Source organism: Molothrus ater, chromosome 5, assembly GCF_012460135.2.
Source record: "Molothrus ater isolate BHLD 08-10-18 breed brown headed cowbird chromosome 5, BPBGC_Mater_1.1, whole genome shotgun sequence".
Taxonomy (NCBI): domain Eukaryota; kingdom Metazoa; phylum Chordata; class Aves; order Passeriformes; family Icteridae; genus Molothrus; species Molothrus ater.
Window position 1 is genome coordinate 43,157,287 of NC_050482.2, and position 17,704 is coordinate 43,174,990.

General features: G+C 36.4%; 1 protein-coding gene across 1 annotated transcript; it reads right to left on the reverse strand.

Moving 5' to 3' along the window:
• Nucleotides 1-745: 745 nt before the first annotated feature.
• On the reverse strand, nt 746-17,434 carry EPYC (epiphycan). Its single transcript, XM_036401222.2, has 6 exons — nt 17,267-17,434; nt 7,369-7,522; nt 4,692-4,850; nt 3,860-4,062; nt 2,195-2,290; nt 746-916 (listed from the first exon to the last, which is right to left on the reverse strand). The coding sequence occupies exons 1-6, from the start codon at nt 17,432-17,434 to the stop codon at nt 746-748; spliced, it is 951 nt and encodes a 316-aa protein (XP_036257115.1).
• Between the last annotated feature and the right edge of the window lie 270 nt (nt 17,435-17,704).

Consider the following 17,704-nt stretch of genomic DNA (forward strand, 5'->3'; position numbering starts at 1 on the left):
AAAATAGACATTTAACATCAACTCCCTGTAACTTAAAGTAATTACATGTTTGAGATTCTCATGGGTCTCCCAAGTCGAGTCTGTGGCTGAAGGAGCATTTGTACTGGTCAATGGATTGCACTGCTGAGGTAAGCCTGTATGCTTCCCAGCTCCTGAACCCAGCAGCAGAAATAGCTGCATCACTCCAAAAAGCCCAAGTTAAAAGGATTTACCAAGAATCTCATCAGCATTACAAAGATAAATTATTGCTGCAAAAATAAAGATAGATTATGGAAGGGTAATCTGAAGGATTCAGTTTTCTGAAGAAAACATGTTTTTTGGAATTTTGCTAATACTTTTCCAAAATAAAGGGACCTTTAAGGAAAGAAGTAGAAAATTAGATGTATCTCTGAGAGAATAATATTTAATTAAAATAAAACCCAGTAAATAATCAATGGTGTACACAATTTTATTTTTATTTCTTTGTTTACCATAGAATAGTTAGACCTTAATATGTAAAAATTATTTAAATTTAGAATTCATACATTAGATCTGAACAATTTAGCAAAAAATGTTGTATTTGCATTGTTTTTGTAGTAAAGTATTTTTCTTGATATTGCTAAATAACTTGCAGTTGGGCAGATAATGGATTTGTCTTTTAGCATTTCATAATCTTATCAGTATCTCAGTAAAATAAATTCCAATATTAACAGAAATATTTCCTGAATAAATGATGTTTGTAAAAATTCATCTAGGTTGATGTAGCTTAGATGAGGTTACCAACTGGCAAACGGGGTAGACACATGTAAGCATATGGTGTTTTGCTCAGGTTGATAGGATTACCATCCAGCCTGATGTCTTCAAGAGCCCTACGCACATAAGTAAAATCCCTCCTTTTGCAGAAAGTATCTTCATGCATCTCTTGAATGTTGTTGTTCTAAAAGAAAACAAGCAAACAAAGGAGCTATCAGAATAGTTACTTGAAAGTAATTTTTTATTCTGAAACACCATTTATGGATGTATTTTCAGTGTGTAGAGAGATACTTGCTTGAACTCAAGGGCCCAGATTGTGGCAGCAAGTCATCAACAGAGAAATCTTCCAAGCAGGGGAAAATTTCTTGGCCAATGCAAAATTTCAGAACTAAGTAACTCAAAACATGTAGCAGAGACAGGCTTTGAAGGAGGAGCCTGGTAGAAGTACAGAGCATTTTCATTTCCAGATTATCGAGAAGAGCCATATTAAGACAAATTTGATCCACAATAGGCCAGTCCATAAGTCTAGAAACATAATTATCATCCTGACATCTTAATATGCCTCAATCTGCAAAGGTACAACTCTGTAATTTGATCTGTGACAATTTATTTCTCCCCAGCCCTGTCACATTAGTTTAATTCACACCTGTATATGTACTGGCAAAATTTAATGCATTTGGTTTTATTCCTTTGATTTAAATTGCTCTTACATGCCTTATATTCACTGGGCTTCTATTCTTGAAGCAAACCATTCTCAACAATGAATTGCTGGAATTTCAGCATTGTCAGGAAACTGGGACTAAAAAGCTCATTACCTAAAAGGAGGGCTGAAAATTGTTCCCTTCTCCATTCCTTTGCTAGTGAAAAATTGGTGCGGACAAAGTCCTGCTCACTAACTTTTTTCTGTAGCATATAGCACTGAATATTTAATTTACAGGCACAAACAGGTGAAAAGGAAGTCAGCTAGAATGCAGAGAGTTTCGATCAATTTACTTACTGAAAGATCGAGGTTAAATGATGTGAGACACATTACATTGCTTACTGAAAGGTTTTTTCTGTATGATGTAATAAGTAAAAACATCTGATAAACAAAACTGTAAATTGGTACAAGATGAGATAAAGGGAAAGAAGCAGAGCTGGAAAAGGTTAAAAGGAAGGATTCAGAAAGAAACTATTAGGTCATAGTAATTCTAGAATTTGATTTTTAAAAAATATTTTATTAAAAATTCTGAAAATTAATGCTTAGCAGAGCTAAATTTTACTTCTCTAAAAGACTTGCAATCACTAGTCAATTTTATGTTTCCCAAAGCTTGTTTAGTCAAGGAAGAACACCTTTGGATAAAAAGAAGAAACACTACAAGACAAATATTTGCCCTTCTGAGTTGTGCATACACTTTGAGCATGATATAAAGAGCCATACACTTTGAGCATGATATAAAGAGCCATTTCTTTTGTAGCCTACCTGAAGATGAAGAGCTTGGAGGCTTTCAGGGAGTGGCAATGGAATGTGATCCAAGTTATTGTCAGTGATATAAAGATGCTTCAGTTCATCCAGATTCTAGAGGAATATGGAAGAAAACAGGAGGAAATGAGAGATATATTTGAAAATCTCTGGCAAGTAAGTTTGAAATCTATCACTGCAATGAGCACGACTGGATAGCAAAACATTTTGTCTCAGCATGATATGGTGAAAAGACAGAAATTTAAAGACAGTAACGAACTCTGATTTGTATAGGCTGAGAATGTTGCTGATAAGGTTAAAATAAAGGGCAAAATGTTTTTCAAAAATCTACAGAATTATTAAAGATGTAATTTTAATGATGATGTTGTTACCTTTCTCTTTTGTGACAAGACTACTAAATTTTGCAGAAGTGTATTGTATTGAAGCAAATTATAATTGTATAAGAAATGCCTGAGTTAAAAATACATTTCTCATTCTTTTCAAAAGGTAAATAATTTTCTCCCTTGACTTGTTGGAGGAATGAGTGCTGAGAAATCTGGCAGACACCATAGCTAGGTTGCTCACAGTGGTCTTTGAAAGGCCACAGGGATCAGGAAGAGTGCCTGAGGACTGGAGGTAAGCCAGTGTCACCCCTATCTACAAAAAGGGCAAGGTGGATCTAGGGAAATACCATTCAGTCAGCTTCCCCTCCATCCCTAGAAAGGTTATGGAGCGCCTCATTCCAGAATCCATCTTCATCCCCAGGGATGATAAGAAGGTGATCAGGAGTAGCCATCATGGATTCACTAAAGGTAAATCATGCTTGACTAGCCTGATTGCCTTCTAAAATGAAACAACTACCAGAGTGGATGAGGGGAAAACACTGAATATTTTCTACCCTGACTTCAGCAAGGCTTTCAATACTTTCTCTCCTACTATACTCTTAGCAAACTCAGGAAGCGTGGACTGGAAGAGTGGAGGGTGAGGTGGATTGAGAACTGACTGAATGGCAGATCCCAGAAGGACCTAATAATCAATGGCACAGTACAGTGGGAGGTCTGCCCCTTATGCACTTATGAACCTTGTCCCAAGGTTCAGTGCTGGGCCCAGTATTGTTTAACATGTTCATCAATGACTTGGGTGGAAGGACAGATGCCTCCTCAGCAAGTTCATTGATGACACAAAGCTGGGCTGATACCCCAGAAGGACATGCAGGCTGGAGAGATAGGACGAGAAGAACCGTCTGAAATTCAACAAAGGCAAATGCAGGGTCCTGCACCTGGTAAATAATAACCAGCAGTACAGACTGGGGGCCAATCTGCTGGGAAGCAGCTCTGCAGAGAAGGACCTGGGGGTCCTGGTGGGCAACAGTCCATGAGCCACCAGTGCCCTTGTGGCCAAGAAGGCCAATGGAGACCTGGGGTACATTAGGAAGAGCATTCCAGCAGGGCAAGGGAGGTGATCTTGCCCCTCTGCTCAGCCCTGGTGAGGCAAATCTGGGGTGCTGTGTCTACTTCTGGGCTCCTCAGGACAAGAGAGAGGCATGGAGCTCCTTGAGCAGGTCCATTTGAGGGCTAAAAAGGTGATTGGAGGACTGGAACATCTCTCTTACGAAAATAGGCTGCATTTCTAACCACATCCTCTGGAGAGAGGAAGAAAATATTTTCCCATCACACCCAAACTTACTTTAAATGCCTCATTTGGTATCCCTCTGCGACCAAGCCTGTTCTTGCTAACATCAATGAATGTTAAGGTAGATGGTAACTCAGGGAGTTGCCTTATCCTATTGTCACGGAGCACCAACTCCTGAAGTTGGGGCAATCTTCGGAAGGCATCCTTGTGGATATCTGATATGAAGTTTGCAGTCAAATCAATCCTCTTCAAATGGTCTTGCAGAGAAAGAGAATACAACAGATTTATAAGAATGTATTTCCTGAAATTTAAAAAAAACTTTGTCTATGTCTTTCTCTATACATCTTTCAGTGAAAGACCTCAAAGTTTAATTTTAAGATTTCTGTATGTTTTGAGAACCTTATAAATTATTATCTTTTGGAAAAATGACACTTTTAAAGGGAAATAAATATATTTTCTACTACCTTGTTCCACATTTCTTTATTTCAAAACTTTACTATATGTAAGAAATTTGATATATTGACTTCTTTATAAAATACACTCAAGCCCTTTTTCCAATTAAATAAAAACCCCAAAATTAAATGAAATATTTGGGGAGTTTTATTTCTTTTATAGAGATGATTGCAAGTAACAGCAAGAAGAGCGATGGTCATTGTTATTTATAATAATTCAAAAGTTTGACAGAGAATCTGCATCTAAAATATTCAAAAGTTTGACAGAGAATCTGCATCTACCTTTATCCTCCAAAGTAACAAAATGCATGTGTATTTGTGTGTAAAATTTGCCATAATCAAACATTATATAAAATATATCACTATAGTTTTGGTTGATATGAGCCATAAATAAGCAAAATTAAAGCTGATTTCAATAATACTGGTATCCATACTTAAGTTAGCAAAGTCATTTCTGCTGATCTTCTTGATTCTGTTATAGCGGGAATAAAAATAGGTGGTTTTCCTAGGCAATGGTGGAACAGCATGAAGCTCACGATCATCACAGTAGACTGTGGTCCCTAGGCATATACACAAAAGGCAAGTGGGAAGACCTATCAAGGAATTTAAAAGAGAAAACATTTTTTTAGAAAGGACATGAATAAAAGTCATACATAAATTACTACAATGAAATGCTCACATAAGCAGCTAATGATCAGTCTTTGTCTATGGTAAAGTTCACTTCCCATTCTGCTTTGATCACCAAACCATATAATTGCAACGCTAAAGTGATTAAATTCTTTTTAAAATGAATTTATTTTTCTCCCTGTGTCTAGAAGAACAATTAACTTGTTCTAATAAATTGTTTCTCAGACTATAATAGACTATTTGGTGACAGCAACTAGCCAGAAGTTGATTTCCCCTTAAGCTAGCAGGTGTACACTTCCATCTGGATGGAGGAATAATAGCTGATGAATGATATTTTCTACCTGATCTGTCTCTCTGACATTCTCTTTCTTTCCTCCCCCTCCCTTTTTACATTTCTTTCTACCTCTCTCTCTCTCCCCCTCACATGTACTATTAAATAGAATCCATCCTATTGACTTTGGCTTATGGTCTCATTTACACCTTTATTCAGGCAGAGGCATCCCTCTAACAGTTTTAATAACTGGCTTATAACACTTGTGACACTGACTTTTTGATACATCTTTTATGAGTGTATTATGAATATACATTATGAGTATAAATCAGCATATCTGTTTATCAACTTTTAATTCCATAGAAATACTTTTCTGCTTCATGTTTTCATCCCCCTTGTAGCAGATGGGGTGGTTTGCTCTTGTTATTTATAGAATAGTAGGATAATTCAGGAATACGAAAATGTTTTTCTTGCAGATTAGTTTTTTCTCCAGGTCAGATGTGGCCACATGAGAGATGTGCCTTCTTAATCTGCCCCAATTATCTGTAGGTTATTGAGGTGCCTTTTGAGGAAAGATTAAACAACCAGTAACCAGAGTACTCTTTTATTTTTATATGATAATCATTACTTGGACATCCAGGAATACAATTTCCCTAGAGATAAGGATCATTTCATGCTTTCCCTAACTTTCTCCACAGGACAGATTAAATTGGCTGCAGAGAGTAGGTCTGATACAGGGAAAAAAAATATTCCCACCTTGAACTGTTCTGGAAAATCTGGGCCGAAATGAATATTGAGTTAAGGATGGCTGATATTTTTTCATAATATTGCAACAAAGTACCATAGTATGGGGAAAGGGTTTCACCCTGTCCTATTTTTGATCTTGGAGGAGTGGTATTTTTCACCTATATCTGGTGGACACTGAAAAAAAACAGAGGTAGGAGAAGAATTCAAAAAGATAACAAGAAAAATGAGCTTGGCTTAGTGTTACTGAGCCTTGTAGTCGTTTATTCAGTACCAGGTCAATAGCGGCAACATCTGACAGGAAAGTATGTTGCTAAAATAAAGACAAAAGAGAAATCTGATTTGATGCGTTACTGTCTTGAGCATTTCTTTAGTTGATGCACTACTTGTTTTGCATTCAGTACTCAAAAATGTTGACAGACACAGAATTCATCATATAGAATATTTACAGGATGATGTAAAATCTTCTAATTTTCAAATTTGAAAAAAAAAAATGTATGGGCCTGTTTTTCCTTTTTCCTTTTTTCCTTTTTCTCCTTTTTTTCTCCTTTTTTCTAGAATCTCCTTGGAGGTTCTCATTCCATTTTTATTTGTTTTGACAGTGTATATTTTTGCCTGGTCAAGCTCACCTGTAGTATGTACCAAAATAAGGCTATGAATTATTAACTTCACTGAATACACAATTTTGGAAGCAGTAACTCTGGGGTTTATGTTTGGGGTTGTTTTTTTTTTTTTTTAATATCATTTTTCATCTGTGTAACTCAGCTGTAGTGTTGGGCATAGTAGAAAGTAGGATTTTCCTGTCACTGTATGTTGATCACCATAAAACACAAAGATCCCTCACAGAAATTGATAACTCTAGTGGACTTTACCTACTATAATTTAGAGGAGCTCTGACAAATGCCAAAAATTAGCAGTGCGAAATTTGTGTGGGAGAGGGACAGATTGTGTTTTGCAATTTTAATTCCCCTGCAAGATTTATAAAGTTCTTATTTCACTATTGATAGTCAGAAGAACTGAAAATTGTCTCCACTAAAAAGTTCTAAGTAGCTCCCTTTCCTTAAGTTTTTCGGTTTATAACTTTCATGGTCAAAAATTCTTCAACATTTTAATTATACTTTGTATTAACACATTTATAAAAAACGTAGCAAATCATTATAAGTAAAGACAGTTGATAATGATATTGAAATCTAAGACAAAAAGACAAGTACTGGTAGCATTTCCAACCATCAGCAAATTTTCAAGTTGTAAATCTTCTGGAACAAGTGGCACAGTTGTTTTCACAGTGAAGTAGTATGGAGACCTTTTGACTAGGCACCTATCTGACTTTGGAGGAGGATTCAAGATAGGTTCTTTCTTCAATAAGAGACATACAGAAACTATGTACTTCATTTTTAGTAAAAAAGAAACTAAAATGGGCTTGCTCAAAATCAACACTACACACAAAAACATTTCTCTTTCCTACTCACCATCTTGAGTCTGGGGTCCAAGAACCCCTGACCCCTGTGCTGAAGATCCATCAATTAATTTTGGTGTTGATGCTTCATCCTCAGTTTCCTCTGTCAATGGTGCAGAAGAATAACTCTCTTGAATTACAGACAGTAGTTTTGTCCCAATATCTGTCTAGGAAAAATTAAAAGGAATTGTTACTGTTTACTTCCCTTGGAAGCTGTTTCTCTTGCAGTTATTCATATTCTTCCACTAGAGGTCACATATTTTCTGAGATTTAGTGCTGGAGCTGCATTTTATCCGGAGCTATAATGAATTCTGATGATGTATAAAAAATTCATGAAAATCCAATATACTTGTTCACTTTTTGTCTGTGTTTTGAGTTTTTTACTGTATGCACACATGTATATACTTCATTACTAAGAATATATACGAGAAAAATTATTTTTCAATATTTATTTAAAGATAAATTAGATTTGTGATAAAAATTGATAAACTGTATGTAAAACATGAAAATTTGCTATGAAATATCAAAAAGGTGCAAGTCATTTACCATAAAATTGTAAATTGTACCATCATAAATCCAAATCCAATATAGGTGTGCGAGCTCTGCTTAGAACACTAACATGATTTTAAAATATTACTTAATAATTCTGAACATGATTTTAAAATGTTACTAAATAATTATGAACTCCAACTTCACATAACTTTCTAATATGTTAAAGACTCTGCTTAACTTCATTCATTAGTAGCTGTATTATGTAGTATGAAAAAATTGATATATTGGATAAAACCTTGATTTTAAAACACTTCTAAAATTTGGAAGATCCTTGCATAGAACTAGAAAACTTACTATTTTGTCCTTCAATCAGCATAACTAGTCAAAGCATTTAATTCTGTCAGGTTAACTCTAATTCTAAAAATGCATTATTTTGATTTTCTTATATGACAATTCAGGATAAAAATTAAGGTATAGCAATTTTCTTGTTTCACATCACCTCTCATAAAAAGAGTATTGCAGACCTGCCATGCTTGCTGCAGAAGAGGGGTCTATGTTAGCAAAGAGGTAGAGTTGTTTTCTGTAATCACCCAGACAGTTCTGTGATCTTTGCAAGTTACTTTCCCAGTGTATCTTCATTTCCCCATGTTTAACAGTATTGTTCAGCTGAGCCAGAGCTGCACCTTTTGAAAGTGCACTCTATTCTTTAAATCTAAAACAATTACTTAGTATCATTACAGGGTTTCACACATCAATGGTGCTGTTAAAAATGTAGGTAATTGTGGAGACCCTGGGGGGCATCCCCTAGTTTAGGGGTTCGGAAGAATCTTCGCCCAAAAAGCTGTTAAGACCCCATTGGCTCCTACCCCTGTTCCCATGTCTGTTCCTATGTCCCTGAGCCACTCCCTCCCTATTCCCTGATTGGCCCTCATCTTTGTACTGCCCCGAGACCCGGTTCACCCCCTGCCCTCGGATAGAGAGAAACCTGGGCCCTCCCTGTGTGTGCCTGGGACCTGAACACCTTACCAGGTGCCTGAATAAAGCATCTGTGGATACCATGCAAAGGCCCTTTTTGCTTCCTTGCCCTGGACTTTATTAGCAGTAATTCAGGCTGCAATAGGTAATGCATTTAACCCTGAAGGTGCTGCACCCCTGTGCTGCATTTAGCACTCCTTATCTTTTTCTAAGACACAGCCAAATACAGAAATTTTGGTCACAGTATCATTATTCCAAGTGCAAAGGCACCAAAGCCCAAAATTCTGCTTCAGTTTTCATCCACTGCAGCTTTCTAGCACAACACCACCACAAAACTATTGAATCCCGAGTCTTTAACCTGACCAAGCATCTCCTTTTTTGACACCATCCCACAGCTACTGCTTTCTTTGCTGTTTTCATGATGAACCAGTTGTTGAAATCCATCAGAGTAGTGTTCATAAATTATAATTGTAAAAGACAGGTAAAAAGTAATTGACTGGCCAAATAGTTAGAACTTTTAAAATTTGGTTTTGTATGTAGACTATAGAAGTTGAAGGAACTAAAACACCTAACATCTGGATTCCAAGCACAGGCAAATCTTTGCTGTATTTGATCCCTATTTGAATCTCTTTGTATGTGTATATATATGTAATATGTAACATATTAATATTTAATATGTGATTCTGCCCTCCTACTCTGTTCTTGTGGGACCCCACCTGCCGTATTGGATCCAGCACTGCAGTCTCCAGCACAGGGAGGACATGGGCCTGTGTGGAGGAAGTTCAGAGGAGAGCCAAGAAGATGAAGACAGGCTGAGAGAGTTGGGGTTGTCCAGCCCAGAGAAAAGTAGCTTTCCAGTGCCCAAAGGGGACCTTACAAGAAAGCTGGAGAGAGACTTTTTAGAAGGACATGTAGTGATAGGACAAGGGGGAATGGCTTGAAGCTGAAACTTTTATATATTATTAAAATCTTTACTGTGAGGGTGGTGAGGCATTGGAAATGGTTGCCCAGAGAAGCTATGGAGTCCCTTGCTCAAGGCAAGGTTGGATGGGGTGTTGAGCAACCTGGGCTAGTTCAAAGTGTCCCTGTCCATGGCAGGGGGATTGGAAGTAGAAGATCTTGGTCCCTTCCAACACAAACAATTCTATGATTCTATGAACTGTGAAAATTTCAGAAAAAAACACTTTACCTCTCATAATAGACTATCTTGCAGCATAGCTATATATAATTACAGGCAGTATTAAGCATTATGATCCTGGATTGCCATGCAACATCTAAATAACTACCTAAAATCTAATTTTTTTGTACATAAATAATTTCATTTAGGTTATATAATGGCAAAAGGTTCAAATATTTTATATCAATTAGTTTCACTGAAGACAGAGAACATGAAAGCAATAAAAAACCAGTAAGCACTCTGAAGCACACAGGCTCAGATTTTGACTAAGAACATTTTAGGTTTTCTGTATCTTCTTTTGTTGTATTCCACTAAGCCACAAATGGTATTACTAATTAGAGTTTATGGATAAAAATGCTCCAACACAGTTGCAAAGTTCACAAAATGCAAGGTAATCAAATGAGCAAGATGACCTTCAGCTGAACTGAGTAACTTTGAGTTGATGTAAGTAAGAGTAAGGATGTACCTTGTCCTTTTGTGCAGACAAATACACAATGTTACCATCTGCAGCACTGACAGTAGACAGCTTAACCAGGAATGGACTTGGGGACAAATCAAAAGAAGGCTTTGGGAACAAAGGAAATGGGACAGATGTTCTCCGAATGGAGGAAGCCTAGAGGGAGAGATACATTCCAGACTTTTATTGACCCAGGTTAGTGCTGCACTAAAGTTCTTGCACATGCTACTTCTTCACTACATTTGTGGAAATCAGATAAGAATCCTTCTTCTGAACTTTGGAATTAAATCCAGAGATTTAAGATCTGTAAATGTCTTTATATGCAACTTTTCTTCTACTGAAAGTAATATTCTGTAGAAGAGTATTTTCAAGATAGGCTTTGTAATTAGTCTTCAGACCAAAGATAATTTTCCTTTCACTTGTTATGGGGTTTGGGTCATCTACACTGACTGCCACCTCTCTGCATATTTGGGGCATGCTTTATGGAACTTACTATCTTAGGATTTGTTATTTACTTTATATTTACTTTATATTTACTTTATGCTTTCTGAGGGTTCTTAGTTGATTAATCACTGCAGCTGTTGGGTAGCAAGTGGACGTGTTAACCTCTAGTACTTCCATTTCTACATTGTTATCTCTTTCTTACTGTTGGATGTTACCTAGATTTGCAGATACACAATTGAAAGTCTCCCAGCAGTTTCCCTGCAAATGCTCTATGTCTGGGGTTTAGGGAAACTGTTCCAAATAGTTAACTTTATCTGTTCAGTGTTCTGCAGTTGTGAGTGTCATAAGAAAATAAAAATTATTGATGTTAGATTAATGATGTTGCAATTTTTATACTTGCAACAGAGTAGGAGTTCATTGATATATGTGTTTTACATACCAGACCAAGAGCATGATCAGTATTTTCTTGCTGTACATAACTTGGACTTGAACCAGTGACCTAAAGGTAAAAGTCTGTTTCCCATTATTGGTCATATGATCCATGCAGCTTTGCATCTTTTACAAGTTTCATAAATCATGCGAGATTTTAACAAGACAAAGATGTTTCTTGGACTATATGCTGTACAGAATAATCCCTCATTTTCCAGATGTTTGTTTATTTTTGGCAACTGGACTTTAATATAAAAAAAATTGATACATAAATGATTGTATATCACTTAATATCATTATTTTCCATTGGGTTTTTTTGGAGGGAGATGGGAGCCTGGAATTAGGCAGGGAGTGGACTTGTATTTCATCTGGTACTTTAAGAAATATTCTTTGTGAAAAATCACAAAGCAGGAAGAACATTGCAGAGAAATACAATAAGATGTGTTCCTCCTTGTCAATATCTACAAGTCTCCAAATAATAATCTGCCTTCCAAGACAGTTTTAATAAATGGCATAAGAAAAAACTGAAGGGGCATCACATCACTTATCTTTAGCCATCTATGTGGTTAATAGTTACCCTAATCTGTCTTTGGAATCAATCAAGAGATTTAGAAAATATCAGTGCAGATTAGTCCCAGAGCGTGCCAAAGGACAGTGATATCTTTCCTAAGATTGCATGGAGTACCTACTTTTTTCCCTATCCTATATTTATCCAATGTGACTCCAATTTCCAATGGAAGATCTTAGTGAGGCTGGCCAATTCAGAGGCAGTTTCAGACCAGGAAGTTACAAAAGTCAAGAATGCAGAAATCAGAACACATCCATAAGTGATAAAATGCAATTGGTAAAGTCTAACTTGCTGCTTGCCATCCATAGGCTGGGCATTTAGTTATATTAGCATCACTTCACAGTCAGTATAGACTGAGACAAAATTTCTGAAAAGCAGCTCCAGACATTGGCTACAGAAATTCCTTTTAGGGTGGGCTCTTTAGGTATCTATATCTCACCACTGACAGTAAAAGAGGTGAGACAAACAAAAGACTCGGAGAGGCTCAGGATTTTATTTTATGTGTCTTTTTTATGTGTCTATTTTATGACAACATCTTTTAGGATCAAAGCTGATGTATTACATGTGATAAGTTTAAATCCACAGAAGACTTCTGAAGTGTGTTCTGTTTCAGTGTTTCTTTTACTGCAAAAAAAATAGATTTAATACACAAATAAAAATGCAAAACTTTTAAAATAGGCATTTTAACCTTGAAGGGACAGTTTTTCCACACACTGACCCATCAAAAGGAACTGGTTTCTCCCATAGCTGTTTTGAAACTACCAAAGGCTTACAAGAAAATGTCTAATTATGGTAGAAGTTATTCATAGAATCACAGAATGGTTTGGGTTGGATGGGGCCATAAAAATCATCTATATCCAACCCCCTTGCCACAGGCAGGGAGTTTTGCTTTCCTATCCAAAAGTGGTCTAAACTTGTTCTTGAAATTTGCATTTAAAGACTTCTTTTCTCCTGTTGTTCCATCTTAAAAAGAAAAGGTATTGTTAGTCACTGCAGACAAGTGAATAACAAGATCTGTAGTCAAAACCTTTCCGAAAAACTAGAAAAATTCCTATTCAGGGATAAAGCTTCAAATGATGTTAGATTTTCTGATCAGCTATGTGGCCATCTGACTTGTACATTACTTGTACCAATTAATAGGGTTTTTTAAAAATTTATGTGATATTCTGAAAAGTCATTGTATATCCACTTTGAAGTCTCCTATTTAATCAGACACTGACCACAAAGACTGGAACAGCAGTGGAAGCCTCTGTCAACTCTGCAGAATGGCAAGAGTGAGCGCTTGCTCAAGCATGGCTCCTTCTTCACGTGTGTTATGCCAACAGGAGAGATGGTATGTGTGTATGCACACAGACATGAGCAAATGTGTGTGTGGAACTCAAGTTCTGAACTTTGTGCAGGCACCAAAATGCCCTATTATTAGTTGATTCAAATTCAACAAGCTATCAAGTAATGCTAGTCAAAATGCATCAAATATTAGACTTTCACTGTATTTCTTTCTGAATATTTTGTGGATTGTATTTTACAGCTCACCTCTTTTGTGTAAACAGACCCAGACCAACCTGTATTTAACTCCCTTACTTTTCTGCTTATTCAGTGCTAGGCAAACCATTTCTATTAAGTGCTCCTTTGCTTTTCAGCCTCACTGATAGCCTATCTTAGCAATGAAAATAAATTTCTGATGCTCCTGTATTTTTGCTTCTTATTTTTCTTAGTTTTTCCTACCTAAAGAAAAATTGACTGATTATATTTGACAGACACTGTGATAAAATTGCAGTGCTATTTTATTAGGCATTAGTAGCTGATGTACATAAAAATGTCTCTCCGCAATTTGTTTTTCGCACATATTTTCCAAACAAAGTTTTAGTTTCAAAGAGGCAAAAAATGAGAAGCTCACATAATAATTCCTTTGAGAGTCTGGCTTGATTCTATTTGTTTTAAAGAAGGAAATCTCTCTTTGTATATGCTTTCAGAGCAGTTAGGAGAGCTAGTTTTGACTGTGGCCTCTGGACTCTATCATTATATAAATATTAATTCAAAATACTAATGAACTGTAAAGAAAAGAGGAGATACATCAGCTCATGTTTATACTGTTACTGTCTGTTTCAGAAGATAAATCCAACGCAAAGCTTGTACACTTACAGTGACATTTCTCTGCTGTAGATTTCTCCTTGAGGACCTTGGAATTCTTTCCTTGATAATAGGCTTTTCTTTTACTCAGCCTTTTTTTAGCCATTATCTGTGAAAGAGTTGATACTGCTATCTTAATGTCTCTATGCACATTTTATTTCTGAGTGATATATTACTTTAAGTTGTACCAGTATTAATTTCCATTGGGATGCAAGGCAGTGAGGGTAGGGGGTGGGCTTTATTATTAAGGTGTTTGTCATCAGGAGTACCTGCTACACGTACTCAAGTCCTACTTCCCTGGAAGTGTTTGGCCGTTACCTGCTGACGGGAAGTAGAGGATAAATCTTTTGTTTTCCTTTGCTTCTGCATGCAACCTATGTTTTTCTTCATTAAACTGCATATATGTCAACTCCCAAGTTTTTAACCTTAACTTCTTTCCCTGTCTGTCTGAGAAGGGGGAGTGAGAAAGCATTTTGATGGTCACCTTGGTAGCCAGCTAAGATCAACCCACCTCAACAGATATCCAAAGAGAATGACTCATTCTTGTCTTGGAGCATGGTTTTGGGATTCCAAGCCTAATTTTTAAAATAGAATGAGTGGAAAGAATCCCTCTCTAATTTTCTTCAGGTCTTTCTACACTTTGGTGATTACACATTGAATGTGTGATTACAGTACCTAATGGTCTGGAAAAGGACATGTTGACACAGGTGCTTTAGTTTAACTCCTTGAGGTGCACAGGTTAATTTTACTTCAATTACATTGAAATTATCAGGAGTAACATTTGAATGCATCTGAGGTACTAGAACTTGTCAGTTTCCTGGACCTTCTGCTAATCAGTTGGGTACACAACCTTGCTAAAGTTTGCATTTTAGCCCATGAGTCTAAAAATGGATTAAACAGAATGGCTTCTATTTGCACATAACTGAATTTTCAAATCTTAAACTGAAGACACCAACAACAGAAAATGCTATTTGAGTTTTTTCTCCACTGCTCCAATAGCCTGAATACATGATTCAGAACTCTAAATGGAAGTTCAAGTCTTAAAGAGTTACTGCACACAGGCTAGATCTGTTGAAGGACTGCTGGTTGTCTGGGTCTCTGTGGTATTGCTCATCATGCAAACTATGCATAATAAAAACTAACCTGTGACCTTGAATAAATATTTTACACATAGATCCATTTGTGTTGTTCACATCATTACGATAACAAGATTTTAAGCAGTAAAGTCATAACCACAATCAGGAAATCAAACATATTCTGCTTAAAACTTGGGTGACATCAGTAATATCAGTGATTAAAATGTAACTTGCAAGACTGACATGCCCTATCAAATAGTACACTGACATGTCTATAAAATTTGCTTGATTTCTACAGCACTGACCACTCATATCTCCTGGGATATGGGGAACTATGAATGCTTAGGATTCTCTTGGGTGGTACATGGTATTAGGAATGTAAGCAAAAAAAAAAGATTTTGGCTAAACATCTATGAAAATAAGGCTCTCACAGTGAGGTCCATCCATAGGCAAAACAAAACTCTGTTCAACTGCTGTGTTGGATGAACTTTACCTGATGAATTTTAAAAAGGCTGTCTGAAGAGCTCAGTAATGGAAGATAATCCTGCTCTGGAAAAGAGGCTTACCAGTTTACCCTGACTCTGCCTATTCCATGCCTTCTAGAAAAAAACAATCCATGTTGGGATCTCGTATCTTTTCATGTTGGGTGCAACATCAGTCATCCTGAGTTTCCTTTTGGATGGAAAAGAACATCGAAGCCTTGCTTTATCCTTCACTCAGAAACTTGGAAAGGGCCACCCCATGTTTTGGTGTTATAGGACCTCGCAGAGAGAGCACAGCACAGGAGAATCCCACCTACCATTAAATGCATTACTAAGAAATCTGTTGTTTGAATGAGAAAAACTCAGTGATGAGGCACATTCAAAATAACTTCTCCCATTTCTGGGAAGGACGTGATTTCTGTAGGAATGATAAAGGCTTCATTTCTAAGAGCAAAGTGAGGCAGAAACCATGGTTTATTAATCAATGTGAAATAGAGCACAGGGACTAAAATTGGTAGTGACTTTATTAGGAAAGTGAGCTCAAACAGAATTAAGTAGAGCACAAGAGTGGCACAAGGGAAACAGGCCAAAGACAAGGTAAGTTCCTTGCAGCAAAGTTCTTCTCAATCCCTCTTAGATTGAAAATTTATTTCCTACAAATTATAAGGTTCTGATCTTAGTGCTAACTTTATTTTTATCTCTTCAGTTCTCCTGTTTTGGAATATAGTTATTCTTAAATTGTCTCTGTCCTTTGATTTCAAAGATGTTATCCAATTTCTATTTCACATTGATGAAAGAAGAGCTCCTGTCCCTCCTGCTGTAATCATGAATCTTTCAAAGGATTGTATTTTCATGAATTATGCATTGTTATGTGAAAAAACACCAAAACATTATGTATAAAAATGAAAATACCACGTTATTTAAATGTTATATTTTTTACTCAACTTCTATCACACACAATCCTGAATCACAGAGTGCTTATATTACCTTCAGGGAAGTTGTGCCAATGTCTAATCAGCAGGGTGAAAAAAAAATTAATGTAGCCTTTTAGTAATTGTAAGGAAATAAAGGATTGTAGAAGAGGAAGGAAACATTTAAGTCAAGAAGTGGAGTCCCTTGCTTCTACAGGCGACATATCTTACCCACTCGTACTGTATCAGAGTTTCAACAGGTTTTTTTCACTATTTTTTTTTACTTTCCTGTGTTTAAATTAAATGCTTTCCCTTTCTTTTTTCTTCCTTCTGCCACTTTCCTAGCAGCAAGAGAAAGCATTAGCATTTATAGCCTGACACACTTGTAGTGAACATAAACCTAAGGAAACAGCATTTTACAACCTCATTTAACGGGAAATGCTGGAAATCTTGTCTCAACTGCCTCCATGCATCACCCAGATAAATAAATTATAATGACGATCTCCAACAGAATTTGTGGTATTTCATGGAGACCTGAGGAAAGCATGATACCTTTCACCTACTCTTAAAGTTTACCACAAATAAAGCCCAGAACAATTAGAATATATTTTGTCTGTGTTTGTAAGTTAGGGAAAAGGTGAATGAACTGCAAAGGCAATAGAAACCACGGGTAGATTTGTCAGATAAGTATTTTCATGGCAAAGAAAACCTGATCAGTAACTACTGCATTTATGCACTTTGAAAGACAGAATAAATTAAGTTCTAATTACCTCTACTTGGTCTGACTGCTTGTTTTCATCATGGGCAAAAGGATGAGGCAGCTCTCCAAGTGGTATGTCATAGAACTCAGAATCATAAATTATGGTATCACTGATAGGGGCAGCTACAACAGACTTGAAGATAAAAAATCCCAGAAAAACATTTACAAAGGTCTGCATTCTGTTTTCTTTTCTGAAAGAGAAGAAAATGGACAGATGGTAGGTACTCTGGTGTTGAGTACCATGTCACAAATACAGTGTGTGTATATATATATATATATATATATATATATATATATATATATATATTTATATATAAACCCCACAATATTTCTGATGAATAATTAACATTTATTTATGGTGACTCAGTAGTTTAATCTGGTTTTCTTCATGAAGAGTCCCTGTAGCTGAGAATTCTGCATACTGCTTTGGCCATATTCATATTCATAT

Bases quoted from the DNA above. Each gene is read 5' to 3' on its own strand.
- EPYC (XM_036401222.2), bottom strand. From the start codon at position 17,434: ATGCAGACCTTTGTAAATGTTTTTCTGGGATTTTTTATCTTCAAGTCT. The intron at 4,063-4,691 runs GTATGGATACCA...TTTCTCTGCAAG, and splicing joins AAATGACTTTGCTAACTTAA to ACCATTTGAAGAGGATTGAT. The intron at 917-2,194 runs GTAGGCTACAAA...GTTTTCTTTTAG, and splicing joins TCCAAGCTCTTCATCTTCAG to AACAACAACATTCAAGAGAT.